The 21,983-nt window shown below is 40.8% G+C and overlaps 1 protein-coding gene and 1 long non-coding RNA gene across 2 annotated transcripts; one reads left to right on the top strand and one right to left on the bottom strand.

Moving 5' to 3' along the window:
* Positions 1-461: 461 nt before the first annotated feature.
* On the bottom strand, positions 462-21,824 carry gde1 (glycerophosphodiester phosphodiesterase 1). The gene is made up of 6 exons (XM_061880506.1): positions 21,414-21,824; positions 14,296-14,471; positions 11,469-11,574; positions 8,696-8,788; positions 3,510-3,721; positions 462-1,253 (listed from the first exon to the last, which is right to left on the bottom strand). Exons 1-6 carry the CDS (start codon positions 21,669-21,671, stop codon positions 1,106-1,108), a joined length of 993 nt encoding a protein of 330 aa, XP_061736490.1. The 5' UTR covers positions 21,672-21,824; the 3' UTR covers positions 462-1,105.
* On the top strand, positions 8,671-18,409 carry LOC133538753 (uncharacterized). The gene is made up of 3 exons (XR_009803098.1): positions 8,671-8,823; positions 14,757-15,081; positions 16,724-18,409. It is a non-coding gene; the product is annotated as an uncharacterized LOC133538753 (long non-coding RNA).
* Positions 21,825-21,983: the final 159 nt, after the last annotated feature.

The raw sequence follows: 21,983 nt of genomic DNA, 5'->3' as shown, positions 1-21,983 counted from the left end.
ATAAAAGCATGCTAAATTTGGTTCAAAGACTAATAATTCCTGAACCATCCATTTTTTTTTACTGCTTGCACGTGGGCAGAAGGCAATTTACACCCTGGACAAGTCACCATCTTATCGCAGAGACTAATATTTTTAAGGTACAAATACATCATAAACTCTAGTTAAATAGCATTTATTGAATTGGTAGTAACTTACTTCGGTTTAGTTATTCCAATGGTTGGACGTGGGACTTCGTCTGAAAGGACTTTATTTTGAAGGCAGCCTTCTGACTTCCGGTTTAGAGGTCAGCGTTAGTATGGGCTGGTTGGGCAACCCCCTCAGTGACGTCACTTTACGCCTCAGCAGTTTTTTTTGTTTTTTTTTAAGAGTGGGAACTTACCTTTCACCCATTTAAACTAAATCATTGCAAACACATTACACCATTTATGTTGAATACAATCTCTCATTATTGTATGACACACAAGAGTATATGATAACATTTATTTATCAACATGCAGATGTTTTTCACAACTTATACGATATATACACACATACATTAGGTATCTTTTAATCACCCCTTGAAGACTATGAAGAGGAAACACAGTTCATGTGTGGGTCATCAGTCTTTGCACTGCCGCTAATGAGTAGTCTGCTCAGACGGGCTTATCCGAGTGATATCCACCGTGATTATCTCTATGTGGGTCACTCACCTGGGTTCGCTAGCCAAGAGCAATAGTCCGAGTGTTGATTTAAAAAGGTGTTAGTGACGCGGCTAATCAATGAAGATGGTGAGGAAATATCTTCCTGACGCAACGACCGAGGACAGGTGAAAAATCATGGGAAGTCTTTGCTGCGTATACCAAGTATTACATTCAAAAACTGCAATTATAAACATTTAAAACAGGTTGTAGTACTGATTTTACATTTCATAGCAGACATTAGGCCTCTGCTGCTGGCCAGATGGAAGGTCTTGTCACCGTCGAGTCAATGTGACACAGCTGATCTCTATAAGGCTCTTCCTGTGACGTCATGGCACAACATTGCCTCTGATCACATTCATGTTTATACTACACGCACAAAGTCATGTCGTGCGTACTAAAAGGATGGCTCCGGTGGGGTTGGAGTGTCAGTAGTGGGGGTCGCAGTCCTCCACAAGGCTGTCTGTCATGTAGCCCACTTTCAGCAGCTCTTGGTAGTGTTGCTTCTCCACTGCGGTGTTCACCGTCCAGGCGACCACCTCCACTCCCCTCTGACTCCAGTACTGTACGTAGTCCCTGTGGAAGAGCGAAGCAATAGGTGATGTGACACAGGAGACGAGGGCTGGGGCAGTGTTTTTCAACCACTGTGCCGTGGCACACTAGTGTGCCGTGAGATACAGTCTAATATGTGGGGCGGTATAGCTCGGTTGGTAGAGTGGCCGTGCCAGCAACTTGAAGGTTGCAGGTTCGATTCCCGCTTCCGCCATCCTAGTCACTGCCGTTGTGTCCTTGGGCAAGACACTTTACCCACCTGCTCCCAGTGCCACCCACACTGGTTTAAATGTAACTTAGATATTAGGTTTCACTATGTAAAGCGCTTTGAGTCACTAGAGAAAAGCGCTATATAAATATAATTCACAATTCACAATATGCCGTGGGAGATTATCTAATTTCACCTATTTGGGTTAAGAATATGCTTTGCAAACCAGTAATTATAGTCTGCGAATTATGTGTTGTTCTTGAGTGTCCGTGCTGTCCAGAGCTTGGCAGAGTAACCGTGTAATACTCTTCCATATCAGTAGGTGGCAGCCGGTAGCTAATTGCTTTGTAGATGTCGGAAACAGCGGGAGGCAGCGTGTAAGTAAATAAATGATATATGGGTTGTACTTGTATAGCGCTTTTCTACCTTCAAGGTACTCAAAGCGCTTTGTAGATGTCGGAAACAGCGGGAGGCAGCGTGTAAATAAATAAATGATAAATGGGTTGTACTTGTATAGCGCTTTTCTACCTTCAAGGTACTCAAAGCGCTTTGACACTACTTCCACATTTACCCATTCACACACTGATGGAGGGAGCTGCCATGCAAGGCGCCAACCAGCACCCATCAGGAGCAAGGGTGAAGTGTCTTACTCAGGACACAACGGACGTGACGAGGTTGGTACTAGGGGGGATTTGAACCAGGGACCCTCGGGTTGCGCACGGCCACTCTTCCACTGCGCCACGCCGTCCCTAAAGTAAAAAGGTATCTAATGCTTGAACACAAGGTGAGCGCCCCTAAGAAAAGACATTGATGCTTAGGGAAGGCTATGCAGAACAAAACTGAAACTAAATTGGCTACAAGGTAAACAAAATCAGAATGCTGGATGACAGCAAAGACTTACTGTGGAGCAAAGACAGCGTTCACAAAGTACATCCGAGCATGACATGACAATCAACAAAAAATATGAAATATTCTTGATTGCTAAAACAAAGTCGATGCGGGAAATATCGCTCAAAGGAAGACATGAAACTGTTACAGGAAAATACCAAGAAAACAGTAAAATCCACCAAAATAGGAGAGCAAGACAAGGACTAAAAAACTACACACAGGAAAACAGCAAAAAACTCAAAATAAGTCATGGCGTGATGTGACAGGTGGTGACAGTACACCTACTTTGATGCATGCTTGGTTATAATTTAAAGCAGGGGTAGGGAACCTATGGCTCTAGAGCCAGATGTGGCTCTTTTAATGACTGCATCTGGCTCTCTGATAAATCTGAGCTGACGTTGCTTAACACGATAAGTAATGAATAATTCCACTTGTAATCACAGTGTTAAAAATAATGTTAAAATTATAAAACATTCTCATGCATTTTTAATCCATCCATCCGTTTCCTACCGCACCTGTTCAAGAAGTTGCGTTAATGGTAAGAAGTTATTTATTTATTATTGGTTAGTGTGGGGCCTGCCCTCCTGGGGGTTCTTCAGACCCCCAAGCACCGACATGAGAGCCTGTTTCAGGGTTACAATATTGTTTTATTTTTCAATAAGTCTCTCAGTTGCTTTCCAGCAATAGTATTTCCAGCCCCAACCCCGTCTCTCCTCCTGGCTGCTGCTTATAACAGAGCGACAGGTGATTAGATAACAAGGCCCAGGTGGGCCATCTACGCACCTGTCGCTGCAGACCCGCAGGCCACGCCCCCTCCACAGTTAGCTTCAGAATAACAATGTTATTACAAAGAATAAGACACCTGTTATACTCTAGAAATGTTGGTCTTACTTAAAAAAGCACGTGTTTAGTTGTGTTCAGTGTTAAAAAAATGTTTTATATGGCTCTTACGGAAATATATTTTAAAATATTTGGCTTTTTGGCTCTCTCAGCCAAAAAGGTTCCCGACCCCTGGTTTAAAGTCACCTACTTTTTACTGTCGACCGAGTTTCGTTTTTTAATGATTTCTGCTGGTGGTGTGCTTCCGGATTTTATCGACGCAAAAAATGTGCCTCGGCTCAAAAAACATTGAAAAACACTGGGCTGGGGTAGAAGCATAGATGGATTGAGCTGCACAAACTCACTGCGAGACAAAGTTCTTCTGCACCAAGAAGGCTGAAATGCCACACAGCCGCCACAGCACGTGATGGTGGGCCCAATCCAACACGATATCCATTAATGTCAGCCAGTAGTGTTTCCAGAGCGACGAGTATCGCGGGGAGCCATCTCCGAAGCGACTCAGGCTCCATGGCCTGTGGGTCAAGGCGGTGACTATTTGTGGGTCGGTCTGCCTCATCTGGAATGGACACAAGAAGACGTTTGACATCCCCATGACAAAGCAACTAAATTGTGTTCGCGCCTAATCAATATTTTTGGAGATAAAATAAATTCCATTTTGTGCCATTTATCCACGACCATCCCCTGAGCAGTGGTTCTCAACCTTTTTTCCGTGATGTACGCCCTGTGAATTTTTTTTTAATTCAAGTACCCCCTAATCAGAGCAAAGTATTTTTGGTTGAAAAAAAAGAGATGAAGTAAAATACAGCACTATGTCATCAGTTTCTGATTTATTAAATTGTATGTAAATTGTCCAAAATATTGCTCATTTGTAGTGGTCTTTCTTAAACTATTTGGAAAAAAAGATATAAAATAACTAAAAACTTGTTGAAAAATAAACAATTGATTCCATTATAAATAAACATTTCTACACATAGAAGTAATCATCGACTTAAAGTGCCCTCTTTGGGGATTGTAATAGAGATCCATCTGGGTTCATGAACTTCATTCTAAACATTTCTTCACAAAAAAAGAAATCTAACATCAATATTTATGGAACATGTCCACAAAAAATCTAGCTGTCAACACTGTATATTGCATTGTTGCATTTCTTTTCACAGTTTATGAACTTACATTCATATTTTGTTGAATTAATATTCAATAATATTCAATAGGGACGGCGTGGCGCAGTGGAAGAGTGGCCGTGCGCAACCCGAGGGTCCCGGGTTCAAATCCCACCTAGTACCAACCTCGTCAAGTCCGTTGTGTCGTGAGCAAGACACTTCACCCTTGCTCCTGATGGGTGCTGGTTGGCGCCTTGCATGGCAGCTCCCTCCATCAGTGTGTGAATGGGTAAATGTGGAAGTAGTGTCAAAGCACTTTGAGTACCTTGAAGGTAGAAAAGCGCTATACAAGTACAACCCATTTATCATTTATTTAATAAATATATTTATAAAAGGATTTTTGAATTGTTGCTATTTTTAGAATATTTGTAAAAAATCTCACGTACCCCTTAGCATACCTTCAAGTAGACGTACCCCCACTTGAGAACCACTGTTATAGAGCATGATCATGCACGGCCCCATGTGGCAATGTGGAGGTTGAAAACATCCCAGTTCTTGCAAGGACAGCACCTATTGAGCATGTTTGGAACGTGATGGATTGGCTTATAGAGGACATGAGGCCTGAGGGGTCACACCAGATACAGATTGGCTTTCTGACTACCTCGATTTGCAAAAAATGTTTTGATTCAAAAACTTTTCGGTCGGGCCAAATATGCCTCTGTGTGTGTGAACCAATTCTCTGTGTATAATTCATTCAGTCATTCCTTTTGTGTTGTTCCTGCAGGTAAAAAAACAGGGCACAGCATTGTTGCGGAGGCTGAGCCCTCCACATCACGTGTTGCCCAGTACACAGTACCGTAGTTTTCGGAGTATATGTCGCACCTGCCGAAAATGCATAATAAAGAAGGGAAAAAAACATATATACGTCGCACTGGAGTATAAGTCGCATTTTTGGGGGAAATTTATTTGATAAAACCCAACACCAAGAATAGACATTTGAAAGGCAATTTAAAATAAATAAAGAATAGTGACCAACAGGCTGAATAAGTGTACGTTATATAACGCATAAATAACCAACTGAGAAGGTGCCTGGTATGTTAACGTAACATATTATGGTAAGAGTCATTCATATAACTATAACATATAGAACATGCTATATGTTTACTAAACAATCTGTCACTCCAAATTGCTAAATCCCATGAAATCTTATACGTCTAGTCTCTAACATGAATGAGCTAAATAATATTATTTGATATTTTACGGTAATGTGTTAATAATTTCACACATAAGGCGCACCCCCGGCCAAACTATGAAAACTGCGACTTATAGTCCGAAAAATACGGTACTAGTCACTTCTCAGTGCTTCACATCGGTGCCCTTTTTTCATTTTTTTTATTTTTTTACCTTTTGACAAGTTTTGGTTTATTTTGTTAACTTAATATTAGTTCCAATAACTTTAAAGACCACAGTGGAAAGGAGGGAATTGCTGTGGAGTAAAAAGTTAGTTAAAGTCCCAATGATAGTCACGCACACAGTAAGTGTGGTGAAATTGTCCTCTGCATTTGACCAATCCCCATGTTCACCCACAAGGTTTATGAACAGCAGCGGTGGCCGCGCTCAGGAATCATTTTGGTGATTTAACCCCCAATTCCAACCCTTGATGCTGAGTGCCAAGACGCAGTCTGATAGTTTATATATCAATGATGAAATATTAACATTGCAACACATGCCAATACGGCCGGTTTAGTTTACTAAATTACAATTTTAAATTTCCAGCTGAGTTTCCTGTTGAAAACGTCGCGGTATGATGATGCTTATGATGACGCGTGTTTGTGACGTTATTGGTTGGAGGGGACATATTAGCCCAGCCCCACTTGCGGCTAAAAGTCGTCTCTTTTCATCGCGCAATCAAACAGTATTTTGGACATCTGTGTTGCTGAATCTTTCGCAATTTGTTCAAGTAATAATGGAGAAGTCAAAGTAGAAAGATGGAGGTGGGAAGCTTTAGCCTTTAGCCACACAAACACACGGTGTTTCCTTGTTTGAAATTCCAGGAGGTGAAGCTTTACTATGGATTAGAGCGGTCAAGCGAACATGGATCCCGACCACTTGTCAACCGGCAGGTTTTGGCGAGAAAATTGTGGTAAAAAGTCGCCTTTTACCGGAGATCAGCTGAGCTTCTGTCCTGCTGCAGCTTCGTGACTTCTCTCAGAGACTGGCGTCAACACACCCGTGGACACACCCCTCCGACTATCAGGTACTATTTAACTTACCAAAACACTAGCAACACAATAGAAAGATAAGGGATTTCCCAGAATTATCCTAGTAAATGTGTCTAAAAACATCTGAATCGCTCCCAATGCAATCGCCTTTTTTTTTTTAACTATTTTTTTTCTTTCTAGTCCTTCAGTCTAAATTTCCTCATCCACGAATCTTTCATCCTCGCTCAAATTAATGGGGAAATTGTCGCTTTCTCGGTCCAAATAGCTCTTGCTGCTGGGGGCTCACATTATAAACAATGTGAGGATGTGAGGAGCCCTCACAACGGTGACGTCATCGTCTGCTACTTCCGGTAAAAGCAAGGCTTTTTTATTAGCGACCAAAAGTTGCGAACTTTATCGATGTTCTCTACTAAATCCTTTCAGCAAAAATATGACAATATTGCAAAATGATCATAGACACATAGAATGGACCTGCTATCCCCAATTGAATAAGAACATCTCATTTCAGTAGGCCTTTAACTGACCAGCATCTCAGAGCTATCCTGAGAATTGCCACAACCAAACTCACTCCAGACTTTGATGCCTTGGCCAAAAAGGGAGATCAACAACACTGTTCCCACTGAAACTGTGAGTTTCACTGCTGTTATTCTATGATAATCAAATGTAAATAATTCAAGTAAATCAATTGTATACTGAGAATTTCTGTACTGTGTTTATTCTTAATCAAATGAAATTAATGCATTTGAAAAAAAAAAATTGTACAATGAGCCTTGCTGCCTATTCATGATATGTTACATGTTTGTAGGCCAAATCCTCTCACGTAATGGCTTTTACATGTAATTTATATTATTTCACACAAACACTCCATCCATCTGTTCCTGGCCCGGCCCCCCTGTCAAATCTTAGAACCCAATGTGGCCCTCCTGGCAAAGTTTGCCCACCCCTGCTCTAACCACAAGGCCACTGAGCAAAAAGAAAAGAAAATACTATTTGCAATTAAGTATGGATGTATTGACAAAGCAGGCTTCGCACCACAGCAAGTTTTAATTGTGACCAGACTTTTCTGGAAAAATATGCCAGAGAAGACTTTTTTCACTGCGGAGGAAAATACACTACCTCTCCTTCAGCAGCCTGTCTTTAAGGCATAACACACAGTCTGCTGCTTTTTCTTGAGCTTCTCTGCCAATGTTCATGGGGGTGGATTTTACAGTAAATGTGTGTTATTGTAGCAATGTGGTAGTTAAAGATAAGGGTTTTTGTGGTATCGGATTGTTTGTGAGGGTGTTGGCAGAGCAGTTCAGCATTTTTTGGCTTGTTAGTAAATAGAAAGTTGATCCATCACCTCCTTGTTTGTATTATTTACAATACTGTATAGCACTTTATATTGTGTTCAATCTAGTAGACAACCCGCCACTAAAATATGAATTTTTGTCGAGGCTTGAACCCATTGTATTTATTTACATTGTTATAGAGAACATTGCCTCACTGTACAAACCTTTCGATTCACGAACCCAGTTCAAGAACATGGATTATTCTGGCAAAGGAGGCAAGCTGACTAACACACATTACCATTATTATTCAACTTAAAGGGGATCTGCACATTTTTGAGAATGTATTTTCGTTCACAATCAATATTAGAGACAAGAACACATGTCTTTTTTAGGTGGTCTTTATGAAGAATTACCCGTACATTTCCATTGTATCTTTTTGCAAGGGTGCGTTTTGTGAATTGTGAATTATATTTACATAGCGCTTTTCTCTAGTGACTCAAAGCACTTTTACATAGTGTAACCCAATATCTAAGTTACATTTAAACCAGTGTGGGTGGCACTGGGAGCAAGTGGGTAAAGTGTTTTGCCCAAGGACACAATGGCAGTGAGTAGGATGGCGGAAGCTGGGATCGAACCTGGAACCCTCAAGTTGCTGGCACGGTCGCTCTACCAACCAAGCCGTACCGTCCCAAATTGTAACATATCAAAAATCCAGAAGCTTCCTGTAATGGGTTTACTGTGTTGTTGCTGTCAAGTACAAATAATAATAATAATAATACATTTTATTTCTAGACACTCAAGGACACCGTACATTTGTTAAAATGACATCACTTGTGTTGGACATCAATTGCTGCACTTGATTTTCACACCCTGAGCTAGTTAAACTAAGCCCTGTGGATTCTCACACAGGTGGTTCCACACTCCCAGCCTGTCTCACCTTGTAGATGACTTTGGGCTCAAAGGAGCAGACGATGCTGCAGTTGTACAGGACCGAGTGCTTCTTGTGCAAAGCTGAAAGAGCTGCTGCGGCCTGCCAAGGAATGGACAGCCACGTGGTTATTACAGGTCAGTCTGTGAGCATGTACTCCTATCCAAACACACTGGAACTCTAGAGTGTTAGTCCGACAATCATCACGTACTGCAAAAAAGTCAAACAACAAGCCAGTGAACAAGCAAAAACAGCAGCAAACATGGAGACCAGGCCTATTCAATAGGCGTCCCACACTGTAAAAAGTCAGTGTTCAAAAACTAGAAAAAAAAATTACAAAAATGAGGGGTATTTAACTTTAACTAAGCAAAATTATCTGCCAATAGAAACAAGAAAATTCGGCTTGTCAACACTTTCCAAAACAAGTAAAATGAGCTAACCTCAATGGACCCAAAAATACCTTAAAATAAGTATATTCTTACAATAACAAGTGCACTTTTCGTGGTAGAAAAAAAATGAGACCTTTTTTTCAATATGTTAACATCCATCCATCCATCATCTTCCGCTTATCCGAGGTCGGGTCGCGGGGGCAACAGCCTAAGCAGGGAAACCCAGACTTCCCTCTCCCCAGCCACTTCGTCTAGCTCTTCCCGGGGGATCCCGAGGCGTTCCCAGGCCAGCCGGGAGACATAGTCTTCCCAACGTGTCCTGGGTCTTCCCCGTGGCCCCCTACCGGTTGGACGTGCCCTAAACACCTCCCTAGGGAGGCGTTCGGGTGGCATCCTGACCAGATGCCCGAACCACCTCATCTGGCTCCTCTCGATGTGAAGGAGCAGCGGCTTTACTTTGAGTTCCTCCCGGATGGCAGAGCTTCTCACCCTATCTCTAAGGGAGAGCCCCGCCACACGGCGGAGGAAACTCATTTCGGCCGCTTGTACCCGTGATCTTATCCTTTCGGTCATGACCCAAAGCTCATGACCATAGGTGAGGATGGGAACGTAGATCGACCGGTAAATTGAGAGCTTTGCCTTCCGGCTCAGCTCCTTCTTTACCACAACGGATCGGTACAACGTCCGCATTACTGAAGACGCCGCACCGATCCGCCTATCGATCTCACGATCCACTCTTCCCTCACTCGTGAACAAGACTCCTAGGTACTTGAACTCCTCAATATGTTAACAAATATTCTTAAATGAAGTAAATGCTAGTGCCATTATCTTGCCATAATGATATGCGCTCGGCATTACATTTCTTGAAACCAGCAAACTTGTACTAAAAACTAATTTATTGTTCTTAATGGAAAGGCAACAAGGCAAGCGCTTGTTACTCTTGGTGTCTCCTACCCGCTCAAACAAATCATAAGGTCTAAAAATGCATTTTTCCCATCGATAACATGACATCATCGCATCAAGTGCGTGCTCTTTCAGTCAATTAGTGCGCAAATATTCAGTCCGGCCCCCGGCCAAAATTGTTTTAATTGTAATTTTGATGAATTTATCTGAATGTGCATGAACTATTTATATTAAAAATTGTTTGAAATGTCAAATGTTTGAATTTTAACTGTCAGTTTACTGTACTACTATATGAGTACGTATTTTCTATTGCTTCATTGAAAATAAAACAGCAAAGTCCCTTTGGCTGTCATCTGTTGTAATTATGAGACACAAATGTGTCAAAATCATGATGTTTTTTCATGCTTAAAATAAGAAATTATTACTTTAAAAAAGTAGTTTTATACTTGTAAGTGTTGACACAGTTTTGCAACAGTTGATATTAAAGTTTCAAGCATGTTTTACTCAATATAAGTCATCAAATCTCAGCAACAAGCTGTAGTATCTTACTGAGATCATTTAGGACGAAAACCCTTAAAATAAGTAAAACACTCTAACATAAAATCTGCTTACTGAGACGAAATGTCTTATCAGACAGGAAATAAGCAAATGTCACCCTTATTTGAGATATTTAATCTTACTTAGATTTCAGTTTTTGCAGTGCAGGAGCGATACTCAAGTGACCCAGCCTGTGTCATTCAAAGAAGAAAAAAAAAACTAAGGGGAAAAAAAATGCGGGCACTTAGAAAATTCCTATTGTAGTAAAGACTGTGAATGCACACTGAGTAGCCTAGCAACAATCAACCCACATTGTCCAGCTTTGTTGTAAAAGTGAGTAAGCGTCATACTGATGACAGCAGGCTACTGAGATTAACTTAAAACATGTCTCTATCAACATAGTAACACAAAATGGTGGGTTTAATCTAGCATGGGCTGGTTTTTTTTTACCCTAAATCGATTAAACATGCTTAATTTGCAACTAGAGCTTTGTGGTAATTAAAAGATGACAATGTTCAGATACATTATTTGGACAAACACCCGGCACTCTACAGTTGCACAAAAAAATTGAATAACATTCAAATCGCGATTCTTATTCATCTCAATTTTGAATCGGTTTATAATTTTTTTAAATCGCATGCACGCACGCACGCACGCACAGACAAACTTTCCTGAAGGACCTCAGGAAAGAGCTGTACAACGATGGTGCAAGCATGCACCAGACTCCCAAACTTTGAAAGATAGTATTGCTATCACCACCAGTAACCTATTTGAAAGGACAAACAATAAATTAACATTGTTGCTTTTTCATTATAGTAAATTGTATCCATGTATTATTTGTCATGACCTTCTAAGTACTAGCGATATCTGGTCTGGTTTTGAAAATGTGTCCCAACCCAATTTGTGATTAATCATCCTTTCATTTGAGCTGAAATCTCTTTTGTTGACTGCACCTGGTCTGGATGGCCTTTTACGTCAAAGTATATGGTGAGCTGTAGTTTGAGGCATTCTTCCACAGCCTGCTCCAGTGTTGGGATCTTCTCTCCAGCAAACCTGTCCCTATCAAAAGGAAAGCATGGATGTTTTAGAAGTACCTTGCAAGAAAATGTACAGTTAACTAGTAAACTTGAATGATGAATTACATTTATTACATTTAAAATACTCAAGTGGGGAACTTATTAGTAGTTTTCCCTTATTAGAAGCAACCAAAATAATTGTAGTCCAAATTATTACATGTTGTTTTATGCATGCATGCAGCGACAGTGTGTTTTAACACAAATACATCCTTGGCTTTATTTCCTTAATCCAACAAGTTGTGACACACCTTCAGTCATTATTTTAACAACAACTTGTTTCATGTAAAGTCAAACTGAGGTGTCACTATACACTATCAATTTTGAAGTATTTTGTTACTGTCGAATCCTCTTCTTTGCATGCAGAACCAGAATAAAATAAAGTCCTAAGATAAACCTGTCCCTAGCAAAAGGAAAACATGGATGTTTTAGAAGTAACTTGCAAGAATATGTACAGTTAACTAGTAAACTTCAATGATGACATTTATTACATTTAAAATACTCAAGTGGGTCACTTATTAGTACTTTTCCCTCACTAGAAGCAATCAAAATAATTGTTGTCCAAATGTTTAATGTTGCTTTACGCATGCATGCAGCGACATGGTGTTGTTTTGCATAATCCAAACTAGGTTTGACATGCCCTTTCTTAGCGTTTTGGAAGGCTTGCGTCTCATATTAAAATGAGTCATTGCAACGACTTGTTTTATGTGGAGTCACACTGAGGTGTCACTATACACTATCACAGGGGTGCCCACACTTTTTCTGCAGGCGAGCTACTTTTCAATTGACCAACTCGAGGGGATCTACCTCATTTATATATATCATTTATATTTATTTATTTATGAAAGAGACATTTTTGTAAACAAGTTAAATGTGTTTAATGATAATACAAGCATGTGTAACACATATAGATGTATTTCTTTCACAAAGACAAGAATATAAGTTGGTGTATTACCTGATTCTGATGACTTGCATTGATTGGAATCAGACAGTAATGATGATAACGCCCACATTTTCAAAAGGAGGAGAAAAAAAGTTGTCCTTTCTGTACAATACCACATGAAAGTGGTTGGTTTTTGGCATCTAATTAATCCAGCTTCCATACACTTTACAAGAAAAACATTGGTGGCAAATTCCGTAGCTTGCTTGATTGACATTCACGGCACCCGAGGGTCTTGTGAGATGACGCTGGCTGCTGCCAGTTCATTATTATGAAAAAATGACAGAGAGGAAGGCGAGAAACGCTTTTTATTTCAACAGACTTTCGCGCCGTCCCTTCCGTCAAAACTCTAAAGGCCGACTGCACATTTCCTATCTTCACAATAAAAGCCCTGCTTCATGCTGCCTGCGCTAACAAAATAAGAGTCTCGGAAAGCTGGCGTGCACAAGTGATGTGCACGCCAGCTTTCTGAGGGATCGCTTGTGCACGCCAGTTTTCCGAGACTCTGTATTTAGTTAGCGCAGGCAGCATGAAGCAGGGCTTTTATTGTGAAGATAGGAAATGTGCAGTCGGCCTTTAGAGTTTTGACGGAAGGTACGGCGGGAGAGTCTGTTGAAATAAAAAGTGTTTCTCGCCTTCCTCTCGGTCATATTTTCATAATAATGATCTTGCAGCAGCCAGCGTCATCTCACAAGACCCTCCGGTACCGTGAATGTCATTTAAGTGACGTCTTGGTGAAGATTGATGATCACTAATTCTTAGGTCTATTTTTTTTAAAAGCCTGGCTGGAGATCGACTGACACACCCCCCGCGGTCGACTGGTAGCTCGCGATCGACGTAATGGGCACCCCTGCACTGTCATTTTTGAAGTATTTTGTTACTGTCATGTCTTCTTTGCATGCAGAACTAGAATAAAGAGGTCATGTATGGTAGTGGGTGGATTTGTGCAGCCAATATGTCTGCTTTCAATTTCTATATCGACCATGTACAGAACATGTACTTGTGTTAGAGATGACCGATTATCGGCGCCGATATTTGGCATTTAGACAAATATCAGTATCGGCCTCTTTATATCAACACATATTGCTTTATTTTCAGTTTGTTTGTAGCAGATTCTAAGCACACTACTGTCATTTTGTGTTTGCAAACCTCACAAAAGCACAAGTTCTAATTAGAACTCACTGACATACATTAGCACAGTTGTTTTTTTTGTTTACAACTACAACAAAACTACATCAGCAGATACAATATATACACATACGATACCAGTATTTAGTATTTAAAAATAATTAGTCAAATAGATAGTTATAAACACTGCTCAAGCACCAGCCCATTTACCCTGCAAGAGAAGAGTTGCTTTCAATTTCCCCAGGACATTTCCCATATGCTCCTCTTAGACACACGTATTAAAGGTGGTTGTGAATTCCCTTAAATTTTGTTTGGCGCTAAATTAACCACAACATTAATGCCGCAATAAATCCTTTGTCACTACATGTCCGATATTTTCTAAAAAAGAATGTTAAAAAAAACTACTTAAAGCTTTGTCCAGCTGTTCACTGCCAAATACTATTCATGTTTAAATCATTTTTACTGCAAATGAATATCGACCCAAATTTTCTTGACTACCAATAATCCGTATCAGCCCTGAAAAAAATCATCTTGGTCGATCCCTAACTTTTTGCCTTTTAAATTGCCAAAGATGACAAATATATACACATATATATACACACCATATTCAAATATTGTAGAAGGAAATAATTACTCTACCAGAGTCGATGTTTAGCAGCCGCGTCCAGTTTTCCCAAGTCAGCAAATCTCATTTGGTTGAGGGGTCCTGACCCGTTTGTGGTCCGATCCACGCTGTCGTCATGCATTAGGATTGGGACTCCATCTGCAGAGAACTCCAAGTCCAGTTCTACTCCTGTTGCTCTGTTCTTGCTTGCCTGGTACAGGACACACACAACATGAAGTGGGACTTTGGCACAAACGTCACCTTTTTCAAACCATACATCTCCCATGAAATATCATGACCACATTATCTGCAGCATGGGTGTAATCCAAGATGGCAACTTGTGTAAACTTGTGTTTGTCTTCATTGGCTTTTTATTTAATACATGTTTATTTTTTTTAAGTAGTTTAATTGGATTTATGGTTAGTCTTTTTCATCTTTTTAGTCCTGTTTCTTACAAACATTTTGCCCGAATGATTGAGGACGCTTTTGGGTACAGTGTTTGGCTGCTGCATCTGGCAGCCAGCTGGGGCCTGTCCATCCAGGTCGGAACCTGCTACGTCCTGGGTCCTTTCCATCCGGCGCCGAGGGCTACTACAGTGCTGTCGAGCGTCATGAGCCGTGGTTTTGGTCCGGCGTTGTGTCCTGCTTCTTCTGCCAACCTGTTGGGGACCACCGCGTCGATCCACCTGCCTGACCCGGTAGCCCTGGAGCCGTCAGCCAATATGGTGTCCTGGATCAGAGTCGGTCTTGTGACCAGCAGTTCCTGTGTACCTGCTCTCGCCGTGGGGCCACCGCATTGATACATCTGCTTGGACCGGGAAGTAAGGAAGGCGTCTCTTTCTTTAGGTTCTGGTGCTGGGAATTGTTTATCCGGCTGTCGGCAGCTAGTCCAGTTTTTCATGTGTTCGTTTCGCGATGCTCCTTCAAAGACAGTGGTTCTTAACCTTGTTGGAGGTACCGAACCCCACCAATTTCATATGCGCATTCACCGAACAATACTTTAGTGAAAATGTTTTTTTTTAAATTCAAATTCAAGAAAAAGTCATGTTTTTTTTTACTTGTGCACAAAATGAACCGTGCATGAACATCACCTTGTTCAAAGAACAAAACCAACACAGTGCATGAACTTACAACAAATTACACACCTTACACACATTACCATAAATTGATTCACTTGGACCCCGACTTAAACAAGTTGAACAACTTATTCGGGTGTTACCATTTAGTGGTCAATTGTACGCATATGTACTGTACTGTGTAAACTGTGCTGTTTCATATAATGTATTCTCTTCCTTTGTAATCTGCTAGTAAAAGTTTCAATCAATCAAAAAAACAGCAAATCAGATGGAAAATTAGAGGGAACATTGTTTCGGGGTATCCATAATACGCTGACAAGGAGAAGTTTTCATTTACACGATAAGTCGGATGTGTCTTTATCTCCGTGGCGGAGACTCCGCCGAACCCCTGAGCCCGACTCACCGAACCCCTAGGGTTCGATCGAACCCAGGTTAAGAACCACTGTTCAAAGAGCTACAAAATAGAGTTCCGGTTTAGATAACTCTTTTACTCTTTTTAGCTTTGCTTCATCTGGTGCGGAGCCATGGAGACTCTAATGAGCATCATGATCTGTTAGTCCCTCAAAAAGGCACAAACTGTAACATGACTTTTCCAGATACTGTCTAAATAGGAATTTACCTACTGAATAACTGATTTTACCATTGTTTACATATCGTTTTAGTCCTCATGGCTTGAGAAGCGCTAGTCTAACCTCAAATATTTTCCTGTTATGCCCCGACTATTTGACAAGGACTAGGTTAGGCATATTCAATCAGCACCTTCATCAATCCTGGTTAAAAAAATACATGTTTTATTGTTATTTTGCTCCTATTGTCAGCAAATGTTCAACCTAACTCAGGTCCAGCTCTTAAAGGCCTACTGAAACCTACTACTACCCACCACGCAGTCTGATAGTTTATACATCAATGATTAAATATTAACACTGCAACACATGCCAATACGGCTTTTTTAGTTTACTAAATTACAATTTTAAATTTCCCGGTAGTTTCGTCTTGAAAACGTCGTGTAACGATGACGTGTATGGGTGACGTCACGGGGTTTTAGGAAGTGTGAGCACTACGCACACACACAGGTAAAAGTCGTCTGCTTTAACGGCATAATTACACAGTATTTTGGACATCTGTGTTGCTGAATCTTTTTCAATTTGTTCAATTAATATTTGTGAAGTCACAGTAGAAAGATGGAGTTGGGAAGCTTTAGCCTTTAGCCACACAAACACACGGTGATTACTTGTTTAAAATTCCCGGAGGTGAAAATTTACTATGGATCACAGCGCGGTCAAGCGAACATGAATCAGACCAAATGTCAACCAGCAGGTTTCGGTGAGAAAATTGTGGTTAAAAAGTCAGTTCTTACCGGATAAAAGCTGTGTTGTGCCATCCATAGCTGCCGTCGACTCCCCTGAGACACTGCGTGTCAACACCCGGCCGTGGACACACCCCTCCGACTATCAGGTAATATTAAACTCACTAAAACACTAGCAACACAATAGAAAGATAAGGGATTTCCCGGGATTATCCTAGTAAATGTGTTTAAAAACAGCGGAATACGTCCCAATGCTATCGCGTTTTTTTTTTAAACTCGTTTTTTTTCCTAGTCCGTCGCTATCAATATCCTCAAACACAAATCTTTCATCCTCGCTCAAATTAATGGGGAAATTGTCGTTTTCTCGGTCCGAATAACTGTTTTTGTTGGAGACTCCCATTAAAATCAATGTGAATATATGAGGAGCCATCAACATGTGACGTGATCGTCTGCGACTTCCGGTAAAGGGAGGCTTTTTCAGGAAGTACCAAAAGTGGCAAACTTTATTATCGATTTTCTCTACTAAATCCTTTCAGCAAAAATATGGCAATATCGCAAAATGATCAAGTATGACACATAAAATGGACCTGGACCTGCTATTCCTGTTTAAATAAGAAAATCTCATTTCAGTAGGCCTTTAAGTGCTTGAGTACCACTCGTCATTTGGAAGGTAGATCTGGACTTGGCATTATTCACCTAAATGTTAGAGGTCTACTTCCCAAACTGGATCTAGTGAGGATCTGGGCTAAATATACTGAAACAAACATACTTGTCTTGTCTGAAACCTGGCTTAGGAAATCAATCACGGATAAAGATATTGCAATTAAGGGCTATAATGTTTTTTGCTGTACCGTCCTAGAAAAGGTGGCGGAATTGCAACAAGTGGATTCACGCTAGGGCTGGGCGATATGGCCTTTTATTAAAATCTCAATATTTTTAGGTCATGTCACGATACACGATATATATCTCGATATTTTGCCTTAGCCTTGAATTAACACTTGATGCATATAATCACAGAAGTATGATGATTCTATGTGTCTACATTAAAACATTCTTGTTCATATTGCATTAATATATGCTCATTTTAAACTTTCATGCAAAGAGGGAAATCACAACTCAGTCAGTTGACCATAACTGTATTTATTAAACAGTTATTAAGCAGTGGCACAAACATTCATGTCATTTCCAAAACAAAGTGCAAGATTGTCAGAGACATTTTAAAACAAGCTATTAGTGCACTTTTGTGCATGATGTCTCTAAGATGACGTATCGAAACAACACTAAAAGAGCACTTTTTGTACAGAACGCCACTACAATAGTTTAAAACAAATAAAGTGCACTTTGGTGCATGATGTCACATAAGATATTTCAATAAGTGTCAAATAAAAATTAGCTGCATAATAGGAAATCAAATAGTTTATGTCCTTCGCTATGTGGTAGGTTACTGTGGACGTTATCTCCTTCTGTTGTTGACTATTTGTTTCATACTGTGTTGATCTGGAAATGGTTTCTTGGTCATTTTGTGGGAGTGGCACCGAACGGAGATGTTGACATGCAGAGTTTCAAGCACTCCTTATTCTCTAGTAGGTGACTTTTCAAGTGAAGCTACAAATTAGCGGTAAGGCTTTTGACTACTTGACATATTACGGTTGCATATTGCAATATCTTTATCCGTGACAACATCTTCCCGCTTGAGGCCAATCCACCGCCAGACGATGGACCCTGTACTCTGTTTCTTGGGAATTAATTCTTCTTCCTTCATTTGTTACAAGATTCGCACCTTCTTTCTCTCGTATTACAACTCGCACCGCACCGCTAGCATCACAGCTAACGTTACCTATGCTGCGACCTCTTTGCTCCGTGAGGGCGTATGACGTTGCACGCGCGACAGTATGTGACATATGCAAAAAGGTGCACTTGTTTTATGTCTCTGTGAAAAGGAAAGAAAAGAAAGAGTGAGAAACGCATGTAGTGTAATGCCCGCAGCTAAAAGCAACTGCGTGAGAACGTATACTCGAATATAACAATATAATCATTTTCAAAGAGACAAACCCGCGATATATCGAGTATATTCGATACATCGCCCAGCCCTAACTGACACCCTTCTTTTCATTCCGCTATGGCAGTGGTTCTCAAATAGGGATACGCTTACCCCTGGGGGTACTTGAAAGTATGCCAAGGGGCACGTGAGATTTTTAAAAAAATATTCTAAAAACAGCAACAATTCAAAAATAATTTATAAATGTATTTATTGAATAATACTTCAACAAAATATTAATGTAAGTTCATAAACTGTGAAAAGAAATGCAACAATGCAATATTCAGTGTTGACAGCTAGATTTTTTTTGTGGACATGTTCCATAAATATTGATGTTAAAGATTTCTTTTTTTGTAAAGAAATGTTTAGAATTAAGTTCATGAATCCAGATGGATCTCTATTACAATCCCCAAAGAGGGCACTTTAAGTTGATGATTACTTCTATGTGTAGAAATATTTATTCATAATTTAATCACTTGTTTATTTTTCAACAAGTTTTTAGTTATTTTTATATCTTTTTTTTTCCAAATAGATCAAGAAAGACCACTACAAATAAGCAATATTTTGCACTGTTATACAATTTAATAAATCAGAAACTGATGACATAGTGCTGTATTTTACTTCTCGATCTCTTTTTTTCAACCAAAAATGCTTTGCTCTAATTAGGGGGTACTTGAATTAAAAAAATGTTCACAGGGGGTACATCACTGACAAAAGGTTGAGAACCACTGCGCTATGGCACCAACACGCGGAGCTGCTGAAACCAAAAAATGCTCTTGAAGCCCGTAAACACGCATGTGCTGGCGATTTATCAATAGTGAAAAAATTACCGACATTTTCATTTATTGTTCAGTTAACTGACTTATCGAATATCGGCCCAGACCGAGAGGTATATGGAAAAAAGGGAGGTAAATAATTTAATAAACATGCTTTTACAATTTATTTCAACTTCATACACACATTGACAGAGTGCTCATTGCAAACTCGATTGTTTTCACATGGCATTAAATCGATTGCAACGGTTCGGTTTGTCTTAAAAGATGTTTCGCCTCTCATCCAAGTAGGTTTTATCAGTTCATGCTCATTGACTAGATTGGTCAGATCTTGCCTTAGACAAGTCAGATCTAGTCTAGCGGCTGTCAAAATTCAGTGTTTTATCATTCATAGTTAATATTGTAAATCCCACATTCTTTACTTTCATGTACATTCTGGGTGTCTCATTCAGTAAAAAAAGCTTGAAATTCAATTCCGTTTTTTAAGGCGGTCCTTCATAAAGTTTTTAACATTCAATCAGACATTATTGTGAAGTTTTGTATTAGTGTTCTTAAAAATCAGATATACCAGGGGTCGGCAACCTTTACCACTCAAAGAGCCATGTTGACCCGATATTCTCCCGAATATCTGCTGATGGCCACTCAGTTAACAAAAATGAGGGCGTGCTATGAAGCCATTGCCTTTGACGCCTTCTACAACATGTACAAACAGCTTGCCAGCCCAGAATCATGTTAACATGTTGTATATGGCTTCCGCAGATACACGTACGACTGCAAGGCATATAGTCAACAGCCATACAGGTTACACTGAAGGTTGTGATAAGAACAACTTTAACACTCTAACTAATATGCGCGACACCAAACAAGAATGACAAACACATTTCGGGAGAACATCCGCACTGTAACATATTATAAACGCAACCTAACAATTACCCAGAATCCCACGCATCCATGACTCTTCTTGGCTATATTATACACCCCGTTAGCACCAAACCCTGCGCCCCCCCGTGCGTCGGTTGAGGTGGGCGGGGTCGGGAGCGCGGGGTTTGGTGCTAGCGGGGTGTATAATATAGCCAAAAATAGTCATGGATGCGTGGAATTCTGGGTAATTGTTATGTTGCGTTTATAATGTGTTACAGTGCAGATGTTCTCCCGAAATGTGTTTGTCATTATTGTTTGGTGTGGCGCATATTAGTAAGAGTGTTAAAGTTGTTTGTATCACAACCTTCAGTGTAACCTGTATGGCTATTGACCAAGTATGCCTTGCAATCTCGAACGTGACGTGTGACGATAGAAGCAGCGTGCAGATAGCATGGTGTAAAAGCAGGCGCTATGACATGTTGTAGAGGACATTAAAAGTAAAGCCATCACGGCACGCCCTCTATATTGTAGTCCGAGTGTAAGTCGGAGAATGTTAACCCCGGGTGATGTCCGGGAGAGGCATCAAAATCCGGAAACCCCCCAAAACAATCGATCATGCAGCTGAGCCACATCAGGGTGGCCAAATAGCCGCATGCGGCTCCGGAGCCGCGGGTTGCCGACCCCTGAGATATACCAAGCACATTTTTTTTGTCTAAATTTGGCCCCCAAGTGAAAATAATGGCCCAGGGCTGATCCAGACAGAGTCCATAAATCCCATTTCTAGTCCTTGCAGGACGCGCCTAGAAAACACCGGAAGTGACGTCACGTCCGAGCAAAACTATAAAAAAATACAATTTAGGCGCAATACTTTTAAAGGAGCTAATATCTAAAACTTTAATAATTACATGCGATGCCCATTTTGCCACATATTGTTCACAAATGTGCATACGTCAATGTAAATGAGCGCAGGAGTGGCATATATCAATCAATCAATGTTTATTTATATAGCCCCAAATCACAAATGTCTCAAAGGACTGCACAAATCATATAGAATAGAATAGAATGTAAAGTGGATTTAAAAGAGAAACAAATGACTCACCAGCCGGATGGCGGCGATTGTGTTCTCCGGTGCGTCGTGTCCTCCGCCTCGGTGGGCGACCACGGACACCTTGCCGGAGACGTCCGGGTGAAGCACTTGTCGGACTCGGCTGGCCGGCAGCTGCGGGAAGCGAAACATGGCCAGGAAGAGATAGAGGAAGCCCGTCAAGACGCTGGAACACACCGGACTCCGGGTGGCCAGCAGCACCACCACGAAGACGACGGTGTAGAGCGAGACCTCGTCGCCCAGCTGCAGCATGTCGTCCCGCGGTCCAAGCGGACTCGGGCGGGCTAGAAAATGTCCAAAATGATAGCGCCTGTCCCTGAATGACTATTTGGGGGCTTTCGTCACGGGAACTGTACAAGCAGGCAGCTGCTCTCGCGCGAACTGCGGTCTCTCGCGTCACTTCCGAAAATGTGACGTCACACTGTTGTAACGGTAACCATCAGTGTTAACATCAGGGGTCTCAAACTCACTTCACCTGGGGGCCACTGGATGCAGAGTCCGGGGGAGGCTTGGCCGCAAGAAAAGATTTCCTAAAAAAAATGTTACATACTCCTCAGCATGTCT

Source organism: Nerophis ophidion, linkage group LG20 (genome assembly GCF_033978795.1).
Source record: "Nerophis ophidion isolate RoL-2023_Sa linkage group LG20, RoL_Noph_v1.0, whole genome shotgun sequence".
Taxonomy (NCBI): Eukaryota; Metazoa; Chordata; class Actinopteri; order Syngnathiformes; family Syngnathidae; genus Nerophis; species Nerophis ophidion.
Note: the sequence above shows the minus strand (reverse complement) of the source record. Positions and strands in the feature narration are given on the sequence as shown.